Here is a 27,774-nt window from a genome sequence, read left to right on the forward strand (position 1 = left end):
GCACCCATAAATGGCTTACTTGGCAACTTCGAGAGAGCAGTTAACCATTAACTGCATTGCTGTGGGTCTGGAGTCATGTGTAGGCAAAAGTGAACTGGATGCACTTTTAACGACAATCACGGATTGTTTCATGATCATTACTGAAAATAGCTTTCAATTCCAATTTTATTAATTGAATTTAAATTCCACCAACTGACACAGTGAAATCTGAACCTAGTTCCCAGATTATTAGCCTAAGCACCTAGATTTCTAGCCCTATACCATGACCACTACCCCAATGTCTCCTCTTAATCAATCCATATTGGTGACTTTTTAATTCTATCATTCCAGATACAAAGTGCAACATTTCTCAATTCAACTACCAGAGAAGTTACTCTTTAAGGTTTGTGCGAAGATTTGTAGCTCGGGTGCTCGTTGTTGTGGTTCTGTTCACTGAGCTGGAAGTTTTTGTTGCAAACGTTTCATCCCCTGGCTAGGAGACATCATCAGTGCTCTGGAGCCTCCTGCGAAGCGCTTCTTTGATGTTTCTTCCGGTATTTATAGCGGTCTGTCCTTGCCGCTTCCGGGTGTCAGTTTCAGCTGTCCGCTGTAGTGGTTGGTATATTGGGTCCAGGTCGATGTGTTTGTTGATGGAGTTTGTGGATGAATGCCATGCCTCTAGGAATTCCCTGGCTTGCCCTATGATAGTAGTGTTTTCCCAGTCGAATTCATGTTGCTTGCTGTCTGAGTGTGTGGCTACTAGGGATAACTGGTCGTGTCGTTTCGTGGCTAGTTGCTGTTCATGTATGCGGATTGTTAGCTGTCTTCCTGTTTGTCCTATATAGTGTTTTGTGCAGTCCTTGCATGGTATTTTGTAAACTACATTAGTTTTGCTCATGTTGGGTATCGGCTCCTTTGTTCTAGTAAGTTGTCGTCTGAGCGTGGCTGTTGGTTTGTGTGCCGTTATGAGTCCTAAGGGTCGCAGTAGTCTGGCTGTCAGTTCTGAGACGCTCCTGATGTATGGTAGTGTGGCTAGTCCTTTTGGTTGTGGCATGTCCTCGTTCCGTGGTCTATCTCTTAGGCATCTGTTGATAAAGTTGCGCGGGTATCTGTTTTTGGCGAATACCTTGTATAGATGTTCCTCTTCCTCTTTTCGCAGTTCTGGTGTACTGCAGTGTGTTGTGGCTCTTTTGAATAGTGTCCTGATGCAGCTTCGTTTGTGTGTGTTGAGGTGGTTACTTTCATAGTTTAGGACTTGGTCTGTGTGTGTTGTCTATCATACTATCACTACTATCATAGGGCAAGCCAGACAGAGAACAGCCAGGGAATTCCTAGAGGCATGGCATTCATCCACAAACTCCATCAACAAACACATCGACCTGGACCCAATATACCAACCACTACAGCGGACAGCTGAAACTGACACCCGGAAGCGGCAAGGACAGACCACTATAAATACTGGAAGAAACATCAAAGAAGCGCTTCGCAGGAGGCTCCAGAGCACTGATGATGTCTCCTAGCCAGGGGATGAAACGTTTGCAACAAAAACTTCCAGCTCGGCGAACAGAACCACAACAAGTTACTCTTTATTATTAAAAGGAGCAATTTTTAACTCTGACCAACTTGGCTTCAAGCTTACACACAGCAACAATCACAGAAGTAACTGGAAGATGCAGAGCCATTTCTGGCAGAGGTTAGATAAGATTCCCAGATTTAAGCTAAGGCAACCACAGCACCAATAATGACTCTAAAGTGAGTTCAGTCAATATAAAGATAAGTTTGTTCATCAGAAATTAACTGCATAGGTCATACTTATACAGTAATTATATACTGTATTGTACCTGAACCCAAGTAAATCACACTGACCTAGTGGAGACTCGACTGAAGACAGCATTGAAATTATTGCAGCTCAAGGAGAAGAGAACTCCAGAAGCAGAATTGCGGAGCTGTGCTACAAGCTGGTTTCCTTCACGGGACATGTGGATGAATTGACAAATTTCCGGGAGTAGCTGTTTTACAAGCATCGTCTCATCAAGCCGCATCGTATCCTTAGGTTGCTATAAACCAATAGAAGATCAACAGTTAAAAGCCAATGAATATCACAAATGTACATGTTGCGAATCTGTTCATAGTAATTAGGAACAATATTGTGTTCTTGGGAATGAGACATGAAGCCAGCTAAATTGTATTATTAAACAAACAGCCCAATACTAGAAAGGTGCCGAGAGATTTAATACCAATTAACACATCTTTGGGGCAGGTGGGACTTGAACCCAAACCTTCTGACCTAGAGGTAGAGGTAGAGAGTACATCAGAAGACCCTGTGGCTCAAATAAATGCTGCCTTTGTGAACTAACCAATCCAAATAGTTTTCAGTTTATGAGCATTTAAGAGTTTTTAAATAGCATTTAAGAGCTCAGTTTTTAATATGTTTGTTTCATTTCCTCTTGCTTTCACCCATTAAACTAAAATAGGGATACAACATACTGCAAAACAAATTCTAAAATTAAAATCATTATACACTGACAGGTTTTGGAACAGGAGTACAGAACAATTGATAAACGCTTTCACCTTCCTTGACAGCACTAATTTCTAATTAACCAAAAATTTAGCTAGATGCTATGGCAAAGCCAAATGAAACTTGACAATTTGCCAAGAAAGAAAGGGCCACAATATTTTTCTTGTTGGGTCTTGGTACTGCACTGACACGGCACTACTAATCCTTTTCCGTTTAAAAATCTTAATGATATAAAATTGCAATGTGTTTTGTGCAGTCAAGTAGGATCAGAATAGGAGTATGCACCTTCATGTGTTCAAATTTGGCTTTGCTGATCATATGTCCAGTTACAAAGGAAGTGAAACACTTTAATAACAAAAAGCCTTCAAGACACACAATAGTTCTCCAATCTCAAAATTCTCATGCTCAGAATCTCTGAATAACCTTACTCCTCACCTCTTATCACCACCTCTAACCTTAAAACACTGACCCAAACGTACTCCACTGCTTTTCGGTACCCAATCCAGTACACCACCAGAGGCCTCAGTGCCTATATCCTACTCTGAAGTCGTGGACAACAATATCCTACTTCAAATTTAGTTCCCTTTAATATTTTACTACTTTAAAAGGGTACTTACATAAATGCAACATACCGTGCAGAGTTTCAAGGGCAAAAGATTTTCAGCACCCACAAGTCAAATAAAACAATTACTTATTTTGTTTGTATTCTACGGCTCTTGGAGAACATCTAAGACATTATGACACCCAAACAAAAGTTAGTGAGCTAACTGAAAAAAAATTACTTTGCTCTCTTTTCACATAGGACAGCAGTTGGCCATTCAGCCAGATCACTGCTGACCTGTGGCCTAACTCCATATACCCGACACTGGCCCATATCCCTTTGTAACTCTGCTCAACAAAAAATTACTTATCTTAGATTCAAATTTAACAAATGATCCAGTGTCCACTGCCATTTGTGACAGAGCTCCAAACAGCTACCACCATGTGTAAAACTACTTCCTAACACGCCTCCTGAAAAGGCTTGCACTAATTCTCAGACTATATCTCAGAGTTCTAGAATCCCAAATTAGGTGTAGTTTATCTTTATCTACCCCATCTTTTCCTGTTAATATCTTGAAGTCTTCAATCAGACAACCCCTAATCATCTAACTTCTACAGAAATCAGACCTAACTTGTATACTCTCGCCTCATAATTTAATCCCTGAAGTCCAGGTATCATGCTTGTAAACCTACGTTGTACTCCCTCAAAGATCCTTTTTCAGGAGTGATACCTAATTAACTGACCAGAGTACTCCAAGTGGAGTCTAACAAAGTTTTATGTAACTGCAGCCCAAATTCTGCATCCTAGTACGTTAGTCCCCTAGATATGAAAGCCAGTATTCCATTAGCTTTCTTGATTATTTTCTGCACCATCTCATGACATTTTAAAGATCTGTGCAACTGAAACCTCAAGTCTCTTTGGACATTGTGTTTAACTTTATACCACCTATAAAGAATCCCAATTTATCCTTTTTCAGTCCAAAGCAGATAACCTCACACTTGCTTACATAGAACACCATCTGCCAGAGTTTTGTCCTATCACTTAGCATAAAATTATGCAGGGATAATGATAGGCTATCAATTACACAGTTTACAATATTGCATAAGATCAGGCATGGATGACATTTAAATCATTATGCTAGTGCTATCACATATTGTAGACAAGGACAGTTCAGCAGAGCAGTATGATGTCAATTCGCTCTCAGTAACTGATCATTTGGCAAATGCCAATTTTCATCTGTGTCATTTATTTAGATTGGGCCCCAAAAGATTTACTGACATCTTGGGGAAAAAAAATGGGCAAAAGATATTTATCCTTAAAGTTGATATTCAACTTCACTCTAAAACTAACAGTGAAAGTCTGCACCTTTTATGAGGTATTTGGAGATTGTTAGCCAGTTCAGTTAAAAACTCTTTCAAAGCATCCATGTCATCCAACCAACCTCAGAACAAGTGTAAAAAAAAACCAAAGAACTGGAAATCAGAATCAAAAACAGAAATTTCTGGAAAAACTCAGCAAGTCTGGCAGTACCTGTGGAGAGAAAGCAGACTTAACACTCAAGGTCAAGTGACCCTTCTTCAGAACAGATAATAGCTAGAAAAAGATTGGTATATATACTGAAGATGGTGTTTAGGGGAAGCAGGGAGGGAAATATAAATAAGTAGGTGGATTGGAGCCCAGAGAGCAACAGTTGGGCAGACAAAGCAATGGGTAAAAGTCAGCCTTGGGGAATCCTTCCTTGACATCTGCTTCCAGGATAAGCTCGCCACCAATATCCACTACAAACCTACTAACTCCCACACAGTTTGAGGACTGTACATCCTCAAACCCTGCTTCCTGGAAAGACTCCATCCATTATCCCAGTTTCTCCATCTCCATCTCAATTGTTCTTATGATGTCAACTATGACATGGGGGCCTCCAAAATGTCCACCTTCAATCAATTAATGATTCCCCACCAATATGGAATTAAAGGGCCCTCAGCTACGTATGACCTATGTCGTACACTTCAGCACTCAACCCTTCTCTTCCCTCCCATAACAGCTTCAGGGTCCACCACACTCCCACTTATCATTCCACCAGCATCCACATCCAAAGGATTATTAGCCATCATTTCCACCATCTCCAAGAGGATGCCACCACCAGTCACACACTCCCTTCCCTGATTAGCCTTCTGCAGGGACCATTCGCTCCAAGACACCTTATTTACTCATCTCACTCCTAAAATCTTCCCAATCCCCATTTTCCGCTGCAACTGCAACAAGTGCAACACGTTCCCATTTACTTACTCACTCCTCACTATCCAAGGACCCAGATACACGTTTCAGATGACTTGCACTTCACGCAAGTTTGTCTACTACAACTGGTACTCATAATGTGGTCTGCTCTACTTTGGAAAGATGAAATGCCCACTGGGCAATTGCTTTGTGGAACACCAACATGACCCTGAGTTTACAGTTGCTTGCCACTTCAACACACCACGAGTGTTCTCTGGCCAACATCTATTGCAGTCTTGCTGCACTCCTCCAATGAGAAGAACAGAATCTCATTTTCCACTTGGGAACTCAGCAGTCTTCACGGCTTACTATTGAGTTCAATAAATTTATAACCTGAGCACCTTCTTTCATATCTTTACTCCAACTCCCCCGCATGAGCTGCTACCTCAACTAACTCCTTGTTGGATACTAACGGACCCCCATCAGCAGCTCGATTCTCCCTGGCTGACCTTAATCCATTCCTTTGTTGGACAAACTGTTTTGTTCCCTCTCTAGTCTCCATTTGCACCTATTGTTATTCCTTCATCCTGCTCCCACCAGATCTTCAGCACATGTACCAACCTTTTCATAGCTACAATCAGTTCTAAAGAATCATTATAGGATCCAAAATATGAACTCTGCTTTCTCTGCATCAATGCTGCCAAGCCTGCTGAATTTTTTCAGCAATGTCAGAACAACAGAAACGCATTTAAGCAAAAACATATACTCCTTTTTGGTGTACTAAGCTCATAAGGAGTAAAATTAAGCAGGCCTTTTCAAAAAAAGAAACTGCAGGCTTTGTGAGAAGAAATTAGATTAAAAATGGCTTCATAATGTTTGCAAGGAAACACAATACAAAACATTGAATGTGCAAATGCTTCCTACAAGAAGCAAATCAAAAATTGGAAATCTAAATTAAGCTTCATTAATGCTGTTACTTTGATCACCCTCTTGCTTCTCCGAGTACTCTATGCTTAAATTTGACTACAGCAGCAGACAGAGAGGCAATCTGACCCCCACAGAACTCTCAATGCTAGTCATCAGCTGTCTCATTATAAATGCACAGGGTAGACTCACTTGTGCTGACCAGTATTTATTCTCTCCAATTAGCTACCGTTTCCTTGGATCATCCAAATAGGACTCAAATTATTTTCTCTCTTCTCTATCATCTGCCAACATCATTTAAGCTAATATATCAGACAAAAGACCATCATGATGACCATATTTTCCAAACCTTAATTGACTTTGTAACGAAGTATCACTGCAATTCACAACTTGTAAACAGAAGTCTATCCATAAAATAAAGTATTGCCTTGTTTTAGATATCCATAATCAAATGTAGAGTACTAGTTACTTACTCCAGCAAGACACTTCTCCAATGTATCCAATATGATTAGTTGTGAAAGGTACAGGTTCCTCTCAGCTTCTGCTCCAAATATTCGCTAAGTGAACAAAGCACAATATTAAAAAATTCCCTACACAGTATCATATAAGATCAAGAAGTGGTCCCATAAGGATTCTGAAAAACAGCCAAATCAGAAATGTTTTTGCTCATCTATGAACCAGCATGGTTTCCCAATTGCTTAGATGCTTTTTGAACATTGCAAGGAACGTTCGGTGCTTATCAAGATTATGAGTGAGCCACCACAAACAGTAACAGTTACTAATGGCGATTCTTCACTATTACAAAGCATTCTTCATTGTGTTGACAAGAACGTATAAAAATATCTTGGTACAGTGTCTGTTCCATTAAGAAAATCAACTGATGGAAATAATTGTTTTTCACATCATGGACAAATGATTTTTAACAATCGCAGAGAACATTACAAGATCATTGGTTTGAACAAATCAGACTGAATGAATGATTTCAATTAATTATGGACAATGTTTGCAAAGGCTTCATAACTGTTTATACTGGAAGTGATGAGATTATGGGCCAAGAAGTTGAAGGGGAGAAAAATAAATCACCAAATGAGGTTTGGAATCTAAACCACCTTGAAATAAATATATTCATTACATGAAAGCACAGCAGCTTTCATTGCCTCACTGTTGAACAAGTCAATAATCTTTGTACCCTGTGCACCATAATAGCTGAACCTGAACAGATAATGGAAGGAACTGATTAAATGATTCTATTAGTCTGTAGGAACCCAACAACAGACTTCAATTGTAAAAACTAAAGAACACAAGGAAGTAATTTTGGCATAATTTTCCCAAGAGCTGAAAGGGACCAAGTTACACTGTGAAAATGCCCACCGGCAAGCTGCAATGTAGGTTTCAAGAGTTTACACTCTGTTATCAGTTATCATGATTAGCTTTTCCCTAATGGCAAGCTGCCAATTTGAGTCATGGCCTCTCTCTCTGCCTCAGCCTCATCAAGCTGCCAAACGTAGGAGTGAGCAAAGGTGATATTTCGGCATCCCTATTAAATTTATTTTTCTTAGAGGGAGTAAAGAGGACAGTGAAAATAAGATTCAATGCTTTAATCTATTGTCTCAATTCTTCAACAGGGAAAAATGGTTCAGTTTCTCAAAGGCCCGCTAACCATAACCTGTCTTTTAAAATGTGTGTTATAGTTGCACAAAAATCTGAGTTCCTCAAATATTTTATGTAATACCTATGGTCAACACGCTCAGTTCAAAACGTCAACTGCCACAATGGCCAAACTAAAATTAAAACATCAGAATATCTTAAAGTCAAACAATTTTTAATCACTGACAATATCCCATGTCAATCATTCAATCTCTTACAAAAGTAAAAACAAAATCTCATTTTGGGAGTGGGGTGTGGTAACCACAAGTTAGTTACACAACAAATCAAAACTTACCATATTATTTACATTTTTCAAGATAGCAGTGAGACCACTGATGACCAAGGAAAACTTGTATTTGGAAATATTGATGAGACATTCCTTGTTGTGTTCGGTGCTAACTTTGGAGTGTGTATTCTGCTGCCCACCTTTTATTGGAAGCTGAAGAAATAAAATGGCAAATGTAAACATCATTTCGTTGTAGATGCCCCAGCCAATAGAATGGATTTAAAAGCTTTGCATGCACTTGGATCAAAGATATAATTCTTCAACATACAGATTAAGGATAAATAATTACATGATCATCAAGCAGTTTTAACAACGTTAATATTTCCCAAATAAAAAGTCAGATCTCGTGATTTTCTGTATATTCAGCACTTGATGGCACATTCCAAAAACATGCTGACGTCACCAGTATCAGTCACTTTATTAAAGTTTCACTACAGCAGAGAAGGACAGATTCATCAGGCTCACCCAAAAGCTCACAAACTCATGCCTACGTTTTTAATTAAAGGTCACATTTTCCTGAGAAGTTGGCTAATCTCAGGGTTGCATAATGTGGGCCAGAAGATCAGTCAGGCTTCCAAGGATCCCTGCTCATCGCCAATTTTGAAGTGCTCAGTTCTTTGGATCAAAGTCTGAGTTGTGCTTAGCGATACAACACAAAGGTGGCCATGGCACCTTCCTAGGAGAAAGTGAGGTCTACAGATGCTGGAGTATCAGAGCTGAAAATGTATTGCTGGAAAAGCGCAGCAGGTCAGTCAGCATCCAAGGAACAGGAAATTCGACGTTTCGGGCATAAGCCCTTCATCAGGGCTTATGAAGGGATTATGCCCGAAACGTCGAATTTCCTGTTCCTTGGATGCTGCCTGACCTGCTGCGCTTTTCCAGCAACGCAGTTTCAGCTATGGCGCCTTCCTAGACTTGTATTTACAGCAAATTCATCCTGCATGATGATGAGGTCACCAAAGACAAACTCAATGGCCACCAATGACAAACAAAATTGTTGGATTAACTACTGAGCTTTTCTGGCCTAGTCTATTTACCAAGGGTTTGACAAATCTAACACTGCCTAATCTGAACGCCAATGTTGGTGCAGCAGCTGTTTCCACTACTGCCCCTGCTGAAGAGGAAAGATACAGGAGGAGTCGGAGTTGGACAAAAACACTGGTTTCAGGTTTTTTCATTAAAGGTAACATGCAAGTTATGATTTTTTTTTAAAAATTGACCATACAAAAACACGTGGACTTTAAGTGACATCTACCCCATATGCCATTAAGTAGCAATCTCATTAACAGGTTTACACAACTATGCATTTGAAATGAAATTAAGATTCATCAGGTCTAAATATCTTATCATTAAGAGGCCAAATTGGCCTTTGCTTTCATTGGTTCACAATCTGTCCATTTTACACATGGTCACTGCTACTTACAAGCCAAAACCAAATATGTCAGACACCGTTACACAGACAAGCATATTGGGTTCGCAGGTTTGTAATGTGAAGCACATGGAGGCAGCTACTCAGCTCCAAATAAGGATTACCACCAACTGCAAAACAAATCAGTTAGGGCTCTTGTGATGCAGTAGTTGTATTCCTATCTCAACTCCTACATATTCCAGAGGTGTGTCATAACACATCTGAACAAGTCAATTACAATAAAATCTTGACCTACTATTCAAATGATTTAGGATGCTGAAGCAAAAGAAAAATTAATTATGGGGCACGCGTTTCTCCGTCAGTACATTTTCTATCCCTCACTGCAGAGATCTCAACCTTCCCTTTGAAAGCACCTCAAATTTAGCGTACACTTAGGTGTTCAATGGCACATCTAGGTGAGGGACAAGGCTATACTTCAGAAAGATGGCAGAGGGGCAAAAAGACAGTGAAAATAACGTATTAAAATACTTGCAACTGTATACTCATCTTCTCCCCACCTCGGTCAAAAAGACATGGCAACTGTTTAACAGGTGGCTGAAGAACCCTTAATGTCATCTGATCAAAAGGTTTTAGTTTTCTTGGTTATGGGCACTAATTAGTTATTTTCCTCAACTTGCATTTGTCAAACCTCCTCCAGTGTCCTGGGTGGGTTACTCTTCGGAGGGTCAGTGTGGACTTGTAGGACCAAATGGCCTGTTTGCACATTGTCAGGAATCTAATCTAATCCTTCCTATAATGTAATGATCAGAACTTTACACAAGACTCAAAGTGCGGCTACACCAGAATTTTGTACAGCTGCAGCATGACCTCTTGGCTCCGAAACTCAATCCCTCTACCAATAAAAGCTAACATACCATATGCTTTCTTAACAACCCTCTCAACCTGGTAGCAACTTTCAGGGATCTATGTACATGGACATAGATCCCTCATCTACACTACCAAGAATCTTACCATTAGCTCAGTATTCCGCATTCCTGTTGCTCCTTCTAGTCCTCAAACCTTCTCATTTCATAATACATAACAATACAAGACAGATTGTCATATTTAAAAAACCTGCACAAGGCAGAGACAAATGGATTCATAATCTACACACATAGCTAACCCATATGCACAATATATATAACCTTGACTTGATCACAGGCATACTTCCACTCTAATGCCAAAAACCCAACACCCACAAACGGAGCAGCATCAGGACATTTAAATGAACCACAACACACTGTAGCACCTAGAAGCTACGAGAAGATGAGGACAAACACATATATACAACGTATTCAAGAACTGGTAACCAATAAGCACAGTCCGTCGATTCCTGCACAACAGACTGAAACAGGATGACAATACGCCCAGATTACTCCAGCCCCTAGGCATCATGGTAGCCCACAAACCTACCGCCACACAGACAGCTCCTGATGAATTTACTGGACCCCATACCAACAACCAGCAGAACAAACGCCAATTACAAAATAGCCTGCAAGGACTGCAACAAACATTATACTAGACAAATGGGCAGGAAACTAGCCAGCAGGATACACGAGCACCAAAAAACCACCGAAAAACATGACCAACTAACACGAGCATCCATACACATAGACAAAGAGGACACCAGTTTGACTGGGACAATACATCCATCCTGGCTCAGGCTAAATAAAGACATGCATGGGAATTCCTAGAGGCGTGGCATTCAAACCAGAACTCCATAAATAAACATATCGATTCGGACCCCATTTACCAACCTCTCAGAAACAGTACAGTATATCATATCACCCACCACAACAAACATAGACAAACAACAAGCAGGACAGAACACCAACACTTCACCGGAAGCTCACTGATGATATTACCGAGCATGGTGACAAAATGTCTAAGAACAAAACTACCGGCTCAGCAAGCAAATTTACAACCTGACGGTATAATATTGTACAGGCCCCATATAGCCACATAGCCAATAAACAACTCTGAAGTCCATATATTGTTGAAATAATAGGAATACAGCAAAGTTATGCACAAGATCTCTCAAACGTGAGCAAGAAAATTGATTTTCATTGTGATTTTGACTAAGTAATACATTTTGGTTACAACATCACAACACAAAATAGCTTATCAAGTGCAAAATATCACCAAGATCCACATTGTAACTTAAGATTTAAAACAAATGAATTCATCTAAGTTTTCTAATCTATTAATGCAGAAATACTTATAAAGCAATACATTAACATTTCCTTTTAAAAATCCTAGAATAAAATGCAGAATATTGAACTCATTTACCATCAACACATTTGACAGCAGAGTACTGAAGCAAATCAAATGCAGTTCTGACCTCAATACAATAGATTCTATTCTGCATTGTGACTCTCTTCAGAGATATTTCCAGGCCAGATTTCAACAAGCTTTTCAAAGGAATATAGGAGACCCGTGCACATAGCATACAACTTGTTAAAACTGATGTTTAAAAAGTGCTGCGAACAAAACAGTGAACACATTGTTTCACTTGCTTACAGTGAATTTCTTATAGGTTATAGCCCAACCATGCCACTTTTGTTACTGGCTTTCTCCACACGTGTATAGTGCTAAGGATTAGACCACAGAAGACCATAAAATGAAACTAGCTTGGTACGTTTCATTTCAAAATTGAAATGGAAAGGCAGATAAAGATTGGCCCTTTGATGAATTAATGCAATGACAGTCATGTCAAAAATGTAAAGGACTCACTACTGTGAAATGACTGAATCTGTTCCTCGAGGGGTGGCTATAAATTTATGGAGTTTTCTTCCAAGGCTGACTCCCAATATTTTCCTTGTCGAAGTAAAAGACCTTGTATTTTCTAACTTCTCTACACTCTCCACCTACATCTCTAGGATTACATACAGACAATCTGTACGTAAGGTGGTAGAAATGTCATTCGGGAAATACAAAAAAGGGATAACACAGAGGACGAGGGCCTATTATGCACATTTCCATTCCTCAGCGAAGACAAAGGCAGTGTCATTTACAAGGAATTGATCAATCAGGTTAGAAGCCAGCTCATCCAACAGATCAGTGAATTGACCACGAAAATATTTATATCGACAACATATGGTTCCAGATTTGATGCCGAACCACGCACTATCTGCAAATTTGAATGAACTAAGTAGTTTCAGTATTTCTGGTTTAAGGAAGAAGGGGATAAAAAGTTAATTATCCTGATGGCAGTCCATCAGTAATATCTACATACATGGAGGGGATCTCATTGACACTGGCTGTAGAATTGACTGCCTGTACTAGTTAAATAATGGCTGCTTGTGGGCAAGCAGTTCCATGCTCAACTTTCTGCCTTGGTACTGCTCTCTGTTGACCATATTTCTTGTCATCCATCTCTATTGTTGGTGAAAGTCTGTTCTTGAATTTGTGCTGAAAGTGGCTCTGAGAGAGAGCACATGGTTCTACATTTAGTATGCTGATGGGTGCACAAAAGCAGCGTTTCAGGATATGGTGGTACTGTAGGTCTCACAAGAAAAGCAGCAGTTTCTCAGAAAACAGTCCTGTCACTAAAAGATAACACAAACGATGAAATCCATTTAGCCCATTAACCCAAATCTGATTGAAGTTTGACAAGGATTTCATCCATTATGTTGCTCCCCAGGCCTCAGATTTATTGAGGAAATTGCTTTTTTTTTAAAAAAAAGTTTCCAGATGTGAGGGAGAACCTTCACCCAAAATGCTAACTCAGTCTTCTGAGTTATTTGACAATCATGGACTTTGTGGGCATTTTTTACAACATGCTCCAATGCTATTTGCAGAGACATACAGGATACAGTCTGTTGCTCACGACGAAAATCCACAAGCTCATTGAAACCAATCTCTGCTGCACCTCAGTTAACACTTTACAATAACTATTCAATCCACATACTACTCACTTTCCATCTCAGCAGCCCATTTGGAGTGACGTACTTAGCAAGATTCTTGGGATTCAGAAATGGAAAACTAACAAGCTCCTTTTGACAAGCTGACCTTTCAAATGGTAGGGTGAAAATTATCTTCATGGGAGCAGTCTTTGCTAAGCTGGGTTCAGGCCTATGCTCCTAAGCAACAAAACCCACTGGGATCTCAGGCCAAAACCTTTATGCACTTACGGACAGACTCAAATAATGTTGCAAACTTCCAAGGAAAGTTCCACTACAGACTAAATGGTAGACTAGTCACTGTAAACTTTGTAAATGAAGAAGCCATGACTTGGCTCCAAGGATTGACAGTCACAAAAAAAAAGGCTTGTTTACAGAAAATGACCTGACAATACAGCATTCTGAAGCAGAGATTACTGAAGACAGTATTTGTTTACAGGTATCCCCATTTTTATTATGCTCACCATAGTAAGACTATGAACTATGAGCACAATATGTAGGTCAGTTCTCATGATTATCAGCCAGAGAATTGAAATGTAAGCCATAATCTTTATCTTTTAGAAAGTGTACAATACAAGAACAATCATTGCAAAGTGTCTCTCAAGTCCAAGCAAAGTGCACCAAAGTCCTTCTTGTGACCCTAAGTTCACTGCTTCATATCACAAAAATCCCAGGTTAGCTTGGTGACACATCACTCACATGCCCCGTGTTAATGTTCTCAATGATGGAATAATTGCTCAAGAGGTTAGACCATATGAGATGGGGTGGAAAATATGTCAATGTGTAATCTGGCAAGTAGGCAAATAGCATGATATATCTAAGTGACATGACGTAGGTAAGACAGAGCAGCAAAGATCCTTAGAGAACTTTAATGCCAACAGCACAATAGCAGAATAAGATTCCATTATTGAAGCTAGCTGTGGCTGACAGTGAAACCGAGTGAGTGTAGACGAATCAGCCTTGAATGAAGCAAGAATGTATGGTCAACTATATCAAAGACTGCCAAAGAGTTCAAAAAGGAATACAAGACTAATAAACCCCAGTTACAATGTAATTCATAAGGCTGAAGTGTTGAGTGCAGTGTAGAAATATGACAGAACAGTTAAAACATGAGCACAGATCAAGGAAGCAGGTTCAAGGACTACAGAAATAATAGCTTGATTAGAGATTGTGTTTTCCTCGAATTCCAGAGAAGCAATTACTGCTTTATATGACGTTTCATTGTTTTGGAACTTTGCAGAAAAAAAAACAGCTCTTTTAAAAGACGAAGGCAGAACACGGTGAGGTCAGTGCAGGAGAGAGCGAGAGAGAGCGAGAAAGAAACCCGCACTGCTAACTGACACACCAGTGAACCTGCGTAGTTACTGCCTTTGCTGTTGACTTCCTGTATCACTGGACATCAGAGTGCACCTGGAAATATTAACAAATAGTGAAATTCATAACTGATCTTGGAAGAACCTGTTTGGGAGAGGTCACAGCACAGAGATAGATAAGTGAATAAAAAGTCTTAAGTGTGGCGTTGGGGCCTTGCTGTAAATCATTAATAGTGAATAGAATGGGTCCTTCCTTGATTATATGTTTTATTGAGATATGTCTCTTGATTAAACTTACAAATAGAAGCCATAAGTTATCCAGGAGCATTGTTTTGTAGAGGAATAAGACAGGGCTACTTTCTGGGTTTGCAGATTGGACAAAGTAAAAATGGCCGTTAGGACAGCAATATACTCTTCTAGTCAGATGTGAGAGTTTAGGGACAGTTTACGTGTAACTGAGGATTATATATGCAATAAATGCTATTGATTGTGAATCCTATCAGAGAGACGGTTAGAAGGCAATGAGGAATTTACAAGAGCTAGGGGCTGTAATGGATGGCAGTTACGGAAAGGGAGAAAAGTTGCAGATACAGTCACATGGATTGGTTAACTCCAGGAAAGGTAAAAGGTAGTGCAGGAGTCTTCTGTGGCTATTCCCAATTCAAACAAGTGTGCTGTTTTGGAAATTGTAGGGGGTGATGGATACTCAGGGAATGTAGCACAAGAGGCAAGTTTCGGATTTTGAGACTGGCTTCAATGCAATGAGAGATCGATTGTGTTGGGGACTCTCTAGTCCGAGGCACAGACACAATACAGTGGCTGATGGCGAAAAATCGGAATGGCGTGTTGTTTCCCTGGTGCCACGATCAAGGATGTCTCAGAGAGGGTGCAGAACATTCTAAAGGGGTAAGAGGGCCCAGCAAGAGGTCATTGCACACATTGGAGCCAATGACATAGGAAGGGAAAAGGTTGAGATTCTGAAGGGAAATTACAGAGTTAGGCAGGATTTTAAAAAGGAGGTCCACGAGAGTAGGAATATCTGGATTACTCTTGGTACTACAAGCTAGTGAGGGCTAGAATAGGAGGAGAGCGCAGATGGATGCATGTTTGAGGATCTGGTGTATGAGAGACGGATTCACATTTTTAGATCATTGAAATCTCTTCTGGCATAGAAGTGACCTGCACAAGAAGGACAGATTGCACCTGAATTGGAAGGGGACGAATATGCTAGCAGAAAGATTTGCTAGAGCTGCTCGGGAGGATTTAAACTAGAAATGTGGGGTTGGGGTGGGACCCAGGGAGATAGTGAGGAAAGAGATCAATCAGAGACTAGTACAGTTGAGAAAAGAAGTGTGTCAAACAGTCAGGGCAGGCAGGGACAATGCAGAGAACAAGGTAGGATTGATAAATTACATTTACTTCAACGCCAGGGGCCTAACAGGGAAGGCAGATGAACTCAGGGCAGGGTACGGAACATGGGACTGAGATATCATAGCAATCTTAGAAACATGGCTCAGGGATGGAAAGGACTGACAGCTTAATGTTGCAGGATACTAATGCTACAGGAAGGATAGAAAGGGAGGCAAGAGAGGAGGGGGAGTGGCTTTTTTGTTAAGAGATAGCATTACAGCTGTACTAAAGGAGGATTTTCCAGGTAAGTTATTTGGGTGGAACTGAGAAATACGAAAGGGATGATCACCTGATTGGGATTTATTATAGACTTGGTAATAGTCAACAGGAAATTGAGGAACAAGTTTGTAAGGAGATCTCAGCTATCTGTAAGAATAATGGGGTGGTTATGAGACTTTTCTTGTACATGCTGAACAAATTCCTCTCCATCTAAACTGTTAACACTGTGGCAGTCCCATCTATGTTTGGAAAGTTTAACTTTCCAAACATAGACTGGGACTGCCACAGTGTTAACAGTTTAGATGGAGAAGAATTTGTTCAGCATGTACAAGAAAAGTCTCTGATTCAGTATGTGGATGTACCTACTATAGAAGGAGCAAACCTTGACCTACTCTTGGGAAATAAGGCAGGGCAGGTGACTGAGGTGTCAGTGGGAGGGCACTTTGGGGCTAGTGACCATAATTCTATTAGTTCTAATGCAGTGATGGAAATAGATAGATCAGATCTAAAAGATGAAGTTCTAAATTGGAGAAAGGCCAATTTTGATGGTATTTGTCAAGAACTTTCAAAAGCTGATTGGGGGCAGACGTTTACAGGTAAAGGGACAGCTGGAAAATGGCAGGCCTTCAGAAATTAGATAACAAAAGTCCAGAGACAGTATATTCCTGTTTTTTTTTGGGGGGGGGGCGTAGGAGGAGGAGGAGGAAAGGCTAGTAGATAGAGAGAATGCTGGATGACTAAAGAAATTGAGGGTTTGGTTAAGAAAAAGGAGGAAGCATATGACAGGTATAGACAGGAAGATCAAGAGTAAAAAGACAGTAGGAGTATATTTAAGAGGGAAATCAGGAGGTCAAAAAGGGGAACATGAGACATCTTTGACAAATAGGGTTATGGAGAATCCAAAGAGTTTTTTCAAATACATTAAGAACAAGAGGGTAACTAAGGAGAAAATAGGGCCCCTCAAACATCAGCAAGGTGGTCTTTGCATGGAGCCACAGGAGATGGGGGTGATACTGAATGAGTATTTTGCATCAGTGTTTACTGTGAAAAAGGACAAGGAAGATATAGAATGTAGGGAATTAGATGGCGACATTTTGAAAAATGTCCATATTACACAGGAGAAAGTGCTGGATGTCTTGAAACACAAAAGTAGATAAATCCCCAGGACCTCAATAGGTGTACCCTAGAACTCTGTGGGAAGCTAGGGAAGTGATTGCTGGGCCTCTTGCTGGGACATTTGTATCATCGATAATCACAGGTGAGGTGCTGAACGACTGGAGGTTGGCTAACATGGTGCCACTATTTAACTTCAAAAAGGTAAGGACCAGCCTGGGAATTATACACCAATGAGCCTGACGTCAGGGGTGGGCAAGTTGTTGGAAGGAATCCTGAGGGACAGGATGTACATGTATTTGAAAAGGCAAGGACTGATGAGGGATAGTCAACATAGCTTTGTGCGTGGGAAATTATGTCTCACAAACTTGATTGAGTTTTTTGAAGTAATAACAAAGAAGATTGATGAGGGCAGAGCAGTAGGTGTGATCTATATGGACTTCAGTAAGGCATTTGACAACATTCCTCATGGGACACTGGTTAGCAAGGTCAGATCTCATGGAATACAGGGAGAACTACCCATTTGGATACGGAACTGGCTCAAAGGTAGAAGACAGAGGGTGGTGGTGGAGGGTTGTTTTTCAGACTGGAGGCCTGTGACCAATAGAGTGTCACAAGGCTCGGTGCTGGTCTCATTACTTTTCATTATTTATATAAATGATTTGGATGGGAACATAGCGATATAGTTAGTAAGTTTGCAGATAGCATCAAAATTGGAGGTGCAGTGGACAACGAATAAGGTTACCTCGGATTACAACGGGATCTTGATGAGATAAGCCAATGGGCTAAGGAGTGGCAGGTGGAGTTTCATTTCGAAAAATGTGAGATGCTGCATTTTGAGAAAGCAAATCTTGGAAGGACTGCAATACTTGGGGAGGTAAGGTCAAGGGGAGCGTTGCTGAACAAAGAGACCTTGGAGTGCAGGTTCATAGCTCCTTGAAAGTAGATCGCTGGTAGATAAGATAGTGATGACAGCTTTTGGTATGCTTTCCTTTATTGGTCAGAGTACTGAGTACAGGAGTTGAGGGGTCATGTTGCAACTGTACATGACATCGATTCAGCCACTTTTGGAATATTGCGTCAATTCTGGCCTCCTGCCTGTGTGATGCTGTGAAACATGAAAGGGTTCAGCAAAGATTTACAAGGATGTTGCCTGGGTTGAAGGATTTCAGCTATAGGGAGAGATTGAATAGGGTAGGGCTGTTTTCCCTGGAGGGTCGGTGGCTGACGGGTGACCTTATAGAGGTTTACAAAATCACGATTGGATAAATAGACAAGGTCTTTTCCCTGGCGTGGAAGAGTCCATAACTCCGGTGCACAGGTTTCAGGTGAGAAGGGAAAGATATAAAAGAGACCTAAGGGGCAACCTTTTCACACAGAGTGGCGTGTGTGTGTGTGTGTGTGTGTGTGTGTGTGTGTGTGTGTGTGTGTGTGTGTGTGTGTGTGTGTGTAGAATGGGCTGCCAGAGGAAGCTTGTACAATTGCAACATTTAAAAAGGTATCTGGATGGGTGTATGAATAGGAAAGGTTTGGAGGAATAGGTGTCTGGGTGCTGGCAGTTGGACTAGATTGGGTTGGGACATCTGGTCGGCATGGACAAGTTGGACTGAAGGATCAGTTTCCATGCTGTACATTTCTATGACTCTCATCACAGACATAAATCATCGGTTCCTTCAGGTACACTCTTGGAGCACACACTGCTCCACAATTCATTCATACTACAAACAACATGGTATCTCAAACCAATTACCCCATCTTTACATCATAACCTCTGATATCCTTATCCAACAAAAATTCATCAATTTTACTCTTGAAAAATTAAATTGAACCCTGTCCTTTAGTTTTCATGAACTCTTTTTTGAGGGGAGGTGGAATGGGGTTCATTCTAGATTTTCTCTGTTCAGGTGTAAGAAACTGCTTCCTGATTTCACTTCTAAATGGATCAGTAGAAAAGTGTAAATGATATCCAGCAAGCAGGAACAGAGACTCGTGATGATATACCTTGTATGAAAACACCACCAAGCTCTATACTCTGAGTGACAGATGAAAAGTGTATTTTCAAGTCTGTATCAGGCAAATAGTATATGAAGGTTCAATACCCAAGCTCTCCAAACTTGGAAACAACCTATCATCCTGATGTTTCACAGTACAATATTTATAGTTATTAAAATTTTTGCAATATTACACTTAAAGTGCAATTGCGACAATGTTTCAAATTCAATTCAGTAACATGAGGTTATTAGTATTCACTCTCTGGTTTCAAGAATAGGTGGGGTGGGAGTTAAGGGAAGTGGGGGGGGGGGGGGGGGGGGGGGGGGGCGGAAGCAATTTTAAAACTCTCTCTAGGCAGGTTAACTGCAAGAAAAAAGGTTTCCAGTACAAATTTGACAGTGCTCATCAGGCAGAGCAATCAATCATTGTGTTCAGTCTTCAATTGTGTTCAATCAATGTCTTGACAAGGTGTCAGCCAATGAATTGGAGCTGGGCAAGACAGACAGTATATAGTGCATTTTATAGCAAATAAAGTCTACTTACTAAGCAAACAATTGGTTTAAACAACAAACTACAGCATAGACTAGAACCTCTGAACTGCAGCAAACAGAACTCATGGCCAAATCCACAGCATCGTGTTTTCACTGACAAAGTGTTAGGAGTACAGGATAGAATGCAAATTGTGTTCTTGAAAATAAATGCCAGTCACAAACAATACGTCTTTCCAGGTAAAACTGACAGGACATTAGTGAGGCCACTTCCAGAACACTGCATTCAATTCTGGTCTCCCTGCTTGAGGAAGGATGTTGTTAAAGTAGAATATGTTCAAAAAAGACTTAAGGATCTCACGGGGATTGGAGGATTAAAGTTAGAGGAAGAGGCTAGGTAAGCTGGGGCTATTTTCCCTGGAGCTTCAGAGGCTGAGGGCTGACCTTTAAAGAAGTTTATAAAATCATGAGGGGCATGGATAGGGTGATTAGCCCAGGTCTTTTTTCTCAGGGAATCCAAAACTCGAGAGGATATGGGTTTAAGATGAGAGGGAAAAGATTTAAAGGACCTGAGGGGCAACTTTTTCCAAACACAGCGTTGTGTGTATATGGAACAAACTGCCAGAGAGAAAGAGAAATGTAAAAGGCATCTGAATGGGTATATGAGTAGGAAGAGTTTAGAGGAATATGGGCCAAATGCTGGCAAACAGGACTAGATCGGTTTCAGATATCTGGTCAGCATGGGCAAGTTGGACTGAAGGGTCTGTTTTCAGGCTGTATAACTCTGACACGGAAATTATCCAATATTTACAACTCAGGCATGAATAGAAGCATCAATATAATCAACTGTAAAGCTTTGCCCCAAAATAGCATTATGCATTTAAATATTTTTTTTTGATTAAATCAATGTGAAGTCAGATGATGTGCAACTATTGCAAACGTCTAAAGCAGTCTTATATTCTCACAAAAATAAAGACCTAGGAAATTAAAAGAGCAAAGTAAGTTCGATAACGTGCATTCAGCAATTTATCCTGTGCTACCTGTAAGCTATTAGTTCCAAATGTTCATTTAAATGCACGTTTGCCACCAATGTACCTGTTGTACCAACTGCCATTCAAGAAACTGAGCATGTAATTTTGTCTGACTTTGACCCAGTTATGAAGGAAGCCAGAAGTCCCACTTCACAGCTGAAACATTCAACTGAGGATTTTCTACTTACACACAGAATAGGTTTTGGCAGCATGCTAATAAGAATAGACAGCGGACTTCCAGAGGTGAAATGGGAGAGATTTCTCCTGACATTCTGACAACATATGATCAAGGCCAGAACAAGGAGTCCAAAACTGAAGTCAATTCAAATTAGAGACAAACTCTCCATTGGCTTGAGTGATACCAAGCACAAAGATGACAGTTGCAACTGTTGGAAACCGATAATCGCAGTCCCAGGACAATGCAGCAAATGATCCTCAGAATAGTATCCTTGGCCCAATTATTTTAGCTGCTTTGTCAACTGCCTTCCAAGAGATGAAAAACATTTGATGATGCAGAGTACACAATTCATTTCACAGCTCAGATTATGAAGCACTCCATACCTACACAATGCAAGACCCATTCAACATTTAGGTATGGGCTGATAAATTCTAAGTGATATTCAAGTATTGCAAAGGTTCAAAGTTTGTGCGAAGATTTGTAGCTCGGGTGCTTGTTGTAGTGGTTCTGTTCGCCGAGCTGGAAGTTTTTGTTGCAAACGTTTCGTCCCCTGGCTAGGAGACATCATCAGTGCTCTGGAGCCTCCTGCGAAGCGCTTCTTCGATGTTTCTTCCGGCATTTATAGTGGTCTGTCCTTGCCGCTTCCGGGTGTCAGTTTCAGCTGTCCGCTGTAGTGATTGGTATATTGGGTCCGGGTCGATGTGTTTGTTGATGGAGTTTGTGGATGAATGCCATGCCTCTAGGAATTCCCTGGCTGTTCACAGCCAGGGAATTCCTAGAGGCATGGCATTCATCCACAAACTCCATCAACAAACACATCGACCCGGACCCAATATACCAATCACTACAGCGGACAGCTGAAACTGACACCCGGAAGCGGCAAGGACAGACCACTATAAATGCCGGAAGAAACATCGAAGAAGCGCTTCGCAGGAGGCTCCAGAGCACTGATGATGTCTCCTAGCCAGGGGACGAAACGTTTGCAACAAAAACTTCCAGCTCGGCGAACAGAACCACTATTGCAAAGGTCAAATCACATCCCTCAGCTTTCAACAGGATAATCATTGGTAAATGCACCACTGATATCCTGGGGGATCACTTTAATCAGAATATTAAATTAACAGGCCATACAGATGCCATAGTCACAAAAGTAGTTCCGAGACTTGATATGCTGAGGCAGATCTAAACTAATGAGTCTTTCGACAGTGAAATTTTAACAAAAATAACCAAACAACAATCAAGAGGTATTATTATATTCAGCCACTCAGCATACACATCCATGATAGGACTTGCTCTCATCTCCTTTGATGATTTAACATTAACACAGAGGTCCCAGTAAACCCAGTTTTCATTACGATTCAGATATGCTTAATACACTTCACCCTTCTCTTAAACCTCAACACAGCTGCCATACTGTGCAATGTGAAACCAAATACTTCAAATAAAATCAACTGTAAAAAGTTTTGAAAGGTTCCTCAGGAGGTTTAAGGAAAAGGACTACTGCAGAAGCACCTTGTCATCTGAGGCGTCAATCAGCAGGTACTATTTATAAAACTTGCTAAATTGTTTGTGTATTTCTTTCATGGGATGTGAGCACCATCAGCAAGACCAGCATTTCTTGTTCATCCCTAATAATGCATGTCAAACACTTGGTTAACAAGCAATACAGTTGGAACCCTTTCTTTATTTAAATCTGGTTTGTCTTAACACGGCGGTGGCACAGTGGTTAGCACTGCTGCCTCTCAGCGCCAGAGACCCAGGTTCAATCTGTGTTGAGTTTGCACATTCTGCGTGGGTTTCCTCTGGGTGCTCTGGTTTCCTCCCACAGTCCAAACATGTGCAGGTTAGGTGAATTGGCCATGCTAAATTGCCCGTAGTGTTAGGTGAAGGGGTAAATGTAGGGGAATGGGTCTGGGTGGGTTGTGCTTCAGCAGGTTGGTGTGGACTCGTTGGGCCACACACTAAGTAAGTAACAGTTGCACACAGCAGAGTTGATATCCAGAAACTGCTCAGTATCAGCACACAGTCAAGGTAAAAGGCTGCTAATGTTCAACAGGTTTGCCAGTTCCCCTAAGTGTATGTTGCCACAGCTCAGTGGATTAGGATACTGGAAACTACCCCATTATTCCGAGAGCAGTCACAACAGTTAAACATGTTTAAAATTATACAAAGGTCACAATTTGCCTCTGTTTTTAAACCCAGATTTGCAAGTAACGTAGACAAGGTTTCTATACTTAACAAGGATTGCGACTTATTACCAATGGATTCCAGCTACAGGTAAACAACTATGAACCAACAGAGAACTCCGCAAATTGAAACAAACTTCCTTATAAAGTCAACCCCTCCCCCACATACAAAAAATGTATTATGGATGGAGGAGAAGCAAAACTGATAAACCTAATTCAACAGCACCATTCCACAGCACTCGCCGTGCTGATCCTTAATGCTGGTTGGGATCTGCTGCTCCTCAATCTCTCTTCTCCAGCTGTAATGTTAAAAGATTAAACAGGAATGGCTCTCTGGACATTAATGTAATATATAAGGGGTCCACTACACCGAGTGAATATTCTGGAAGTGTGTAGGGACGACAGTCATACAGGAATGCAAATGACCTCCGCTCCACTTTGACAGTCATTTGCTATTACTCCCCCTACTATTATCAAATTAAGCTAACATTCAATCTCTTCCATTCAGAAATGCTTTCTGGCCATCCCATGAAGCTAGGTATGTCACACCTGCATTGTCTTGGGGAAAAACAGTCACAAAATCATCTGCACAATGATTCTCCAAGATTAGGGAATTTACATTTGCATTATCTGAGAGGATGATCTCATCCTGCCATTGTACCTGGGGTAACATGTGCCTGTGAGGGAGTGGCTAGAGGTTGGCTAGAGTGACATGTGACTGTGGGTGAGTGGCCAGTGTATCTGTGAGCATGACCAACTGACCTGTATAAAGGGGATGTGTTTTCTTTCTTCAGGGCCTCATCTCAACTCAACTTCACACGCCTGCAAAGAGGATCAGAAGTGTCACCTAGCTTTTAGATGCTTTAATAAATTTTAATTGTTTGCAGAAGTTGGTGCGTGCGAATTGCATGTCATGTGTGAAACCTTGGGAAAATAACCTCACATAAAAGGCATTTGGATGAGTATATGAATCGGAAGGGTTTGGAGGGATATGGGCTGATTGCTGGCAGGTGGGACTAGATTGGGTTGGGATAGCTGGTCGGCATGGATTGGACCAAAGGGTCGGTTTCCATGATGTACAGCTCTATGACTATGAGGTACTTACACTTGTCTGCGGGAAGCACAGAGCCACGAATTCAAAAATCTCAAAGTCTCTCACAAATTGATTAAAAGCAACAGCGTTTTGCAACTGGCACTGGCAAGGCAAAATAAACTAACTTCAGTGTTCCCTTTACTGCAAAGGAAAATCACCTCACCATCTAGAAGTTCAAATGTTTCTGGTATCTTGTTCACACCCACTGCTATTTAATTACCTGGGAGCCAATCACACTTGCTGGCAGGCAGAAGGCCTGTCATTGACAACTGGTCACCACTGCACAGACCAATCAGCTATTTATTGCCAGCCAAATCACTTCACACTCACCTTGGTACCAGTCCATCTTCAGGCAACCTGCCTCCTCAACCTGAACAAGTTAGTGTTATCAACACTTACAATTGTTGAAGTGCAGCAACCCATTCTACAATCCTTTTCCAATTTCAATCCACGAACTACAAACAAAAGCCTTTACAATATGAGCTTCACATTGTAAATGTTTGTTGTTCCAACTTAATGTCAATGAATGAGATTCTGCGACATGTACTGCTCTCTCAGATTTCCAATAATTCCAATAGTGTATCAGATATGATAAGATCATTAACATTAGAATAACCGACAACAGCGTTTTACCCAAAGTTTGAGCAACATTGTTAATTTCACAGGAACTGCAAGTCTGGCAAGTCATGGAACAAACACCTTAATTCCCACACCTTCCAAATAGTTTATTGACAGAGGTTGAGCAATGTAGAAGGGATGTGAAAAATGAAAATGCACAGATTGGAGACTTTGAGTTAAGCTGCCCTACAATTCAAAAATCATCTCAGCCCAGGGTGTTAATGCAGAGGTTCCTCAGGACAGGATCCGACATCCAACCTTCACCAACTGAGTTTCCCTCCATCATAAGTTCAGAAATGGTGTGATACTATGTACCAGCGTTCAACACTATGTACAACTGTTCAAATATGAAACATGGATACTTGCACGCTGCAAAATATGGACATCATTCAGGTGTGGGCCACTAAGTTAACAGGTAACATCTGTGCCCCACAACTGGGTGTTTCTTCAACACATGGAACATAGCTGTTCAATGTGGTGGCTCATCATTTTTCATCACCCTTTGCAATTCTCTTTACAAAGGTGCATACATAATGATTTAAATTTTAAAAATCTTCAAACAATGAGACATGAAGGAAGAAAGGCAAGAAACAAATTAAACATCCACACCTTCAAACAATCAATGAGGACAACTAATCATTAAGGCTGTGCTGATTAAACATAAAATTAATAAAAGAATCAAACAAAGTGCTGGTTGACTTCATGCACAATTATTTAAAAATCAACATCAGGGGTTACTGTACAATGGAACGGGAGAATAGCAAGTAGTAGAGAAAATGAAGATAGTTCTTAATAGTTGTACAAAAATACAGTACAAATGATTTTCAATATTTACAAGGTAAAGCTTCACATACTTAAAATATTTTAGGGGATACAAAGTAAGAAAGAGGGATTAAGCTACACTCTAGAAAGAATATTTTCGACTGTTGTACACACTCGACAAGCAAATGCTCATACAAAATTCAAATTTTGTTTCTATTGTTATATTAATTCCTGGTTAAAATAAAAGCACAAATTATATAAAATCATTTTGGTTCCATTCTCAACTTATTATTATTTCTTCAAAGCTCAAAATTATTTCAAGTTTTTTTGTGTGGAAACTTGTCCACACTTGAGAAATACAAAATGGTAAACATTAACAAGTTCATATTTCTCCTAGGTGAAACCACTTATGTGAATTTGTAACGAGCTAATTAGACCTTCATTCCACCAAGCAGCTACTGTCACGCCACCTCTGGCCAAAGGATATAATTACAGGCTAAAGAGGGCTCTTATGGGCCAGTGATAACATCCCTACTTCTGGCTAAGTAGGTGCAGGTTCAAGTCCCCATCTGTCCTCAAGGTCGATCACAACACATCAGAACATGTTTTAATTAGTGTGACTACTTTATATTGGCAGTTCCAACTCCAAATGTGGATGTTGGAAATTCAAAATGGAAAATCGCATCACAATGGCCACAATGTTCAGAACAAAAACGTTCAAAACCGCTGTACACCATGGTTCAAAAGCCCCCTAGCCTACTTCACTCAAAGACATTTGATCTTCATGTGTAACAACTATATTCTACAATTTGAAATGCAGTTTATTAACCAAGAGGAAAGCTTAAATTGTCATAGAAAGATGGGCAGTGAAAACAAACAGGGTCTTTTGTTTAAAAAATTAATTGCATCAGAGTCATGTACGTTGACAATTCAACACAAATTCTTTGGTAACAAGTACTTCAACGCATCCTGTATTGAGTTGCAGCTGTTTTTGCCAGATTTTGCATCCCAAATTCAGCAAAACATTACTGCAAACTGACTAGCTAAGATTCTCAAAGCGCCATCAATTACAATGATACTGTTGTACAATCACCTGAATACTTCAGCCATTCTTCACATCACCAAATGCATTTTTTTAGATTAGACTTAGTGTGGAAACAGGCCCTTTGGCCCAACAAGTCCACACCGACCCGCCGAAGCGCAACCCACCCATACCCCTACATTTACACCTACCTAACACTACGGGCAATTTAGCATGGCCAATTCACCTGACCCGCACATCTTTGGACTGTGGGAGGAAACCGGAGCACCCCGGAGGAAACCCACACAGACACGGGGAGAATGTGCAAACTCCACACAGTCAGTCGCCTGAGTCGGGAATTGAACCCGGGTCTCAGGCGCTGTGAGGCAGCAGTGCTAACCACTGTGCCACCGTGCATTTTAAAGGACAAATGAGAGCAAGAAAGGAATACAACGTCAGAGATTCGCAGGATATCATCCAAACCAGGAGGCTGGATTACAATCTTGATTCTTTTCGTGAACGCTGCAGATTTCAGCACAGCTCATGAGATCAGCAAATCTTGAGCATTTTCTGTTGACCATGGCTCTGGATGCTACAGGCAAACTTTAGGACAATGATTCCTTTTATAATTCAAGTTATTTCTGCATGTATAAGGTGGGTAAGCTGGTATTTATTGCCCATTCTTACTTGCCCTCAGCAAAGTGATGAAAGACATCTTGAATCAATGCAGTCCTATTTTAACAGTCCAAATATTCAGTCACATTAACCACAATGTGAGTTTTAAAGGGGCAGGAACTAGTTCAAGGTGAGTTTTCAGCATTTTTTAAATGTGCTGAGCCACAGGAGAAATGGTAGCCTAATATTATCAGTAATTACGAATCTAGAAACTCTGCTGATGTTCTGAGCACTCAGGGTCAAATCCAGAATTCAT

General features: G+C 40.6%; 1 protein-coding gene across 6 annotated transcripts in view; it reads right to left on the minus strand.

Moving 5' to 3' along the window:
- nf1a (neurofibromin 1a) overlaps window positions 1–27,774 on the minus strand; it is a 323,930-nt gene that overhangs the window by 268,918 nt on the left and 27,238 nt on the right. For all 6 annotated transcript variants that reach the window (XM_060848387.1, XM_060848386.1, XM_060848383.1 and 3 more), the window contains exons 2-4: window positions 8,119–8,262; window positions 6,650–6,733; window positions 1,846–2,036 (exon numbers count right to left, since the gene is read on the minus strand). In XM_060848387.1, the coding sequence (XP_060704370.1) occupies window positions 1,846–2,036; window positions 6,650–6,733; window positions 8,119–8,262 (419 nt within the window). The remainder of the gene's footprint in view (window positions 1–1,845; window positions 2,037–6,649; window positions 6,734–8,118; window positions 8,263–27,774) is intronic.

The sequence above is a fragment of the Hemiscyllium ocellatum genome, chromosome 31 (assembly GCF_020745735.1).
Source record: "Hemiscyllium ocellatum isolate sHemOce1 chromosome 31, sHemOce1.pat.X.cur, whole genome shotgun sequence".
NCBI lineage: Eukaryota > Metazoa > Chordata > Chondrichthyes > Orectolobiformes > Hemiscylliidae > Hemiscyllium > Hemiscyllium ocellatum.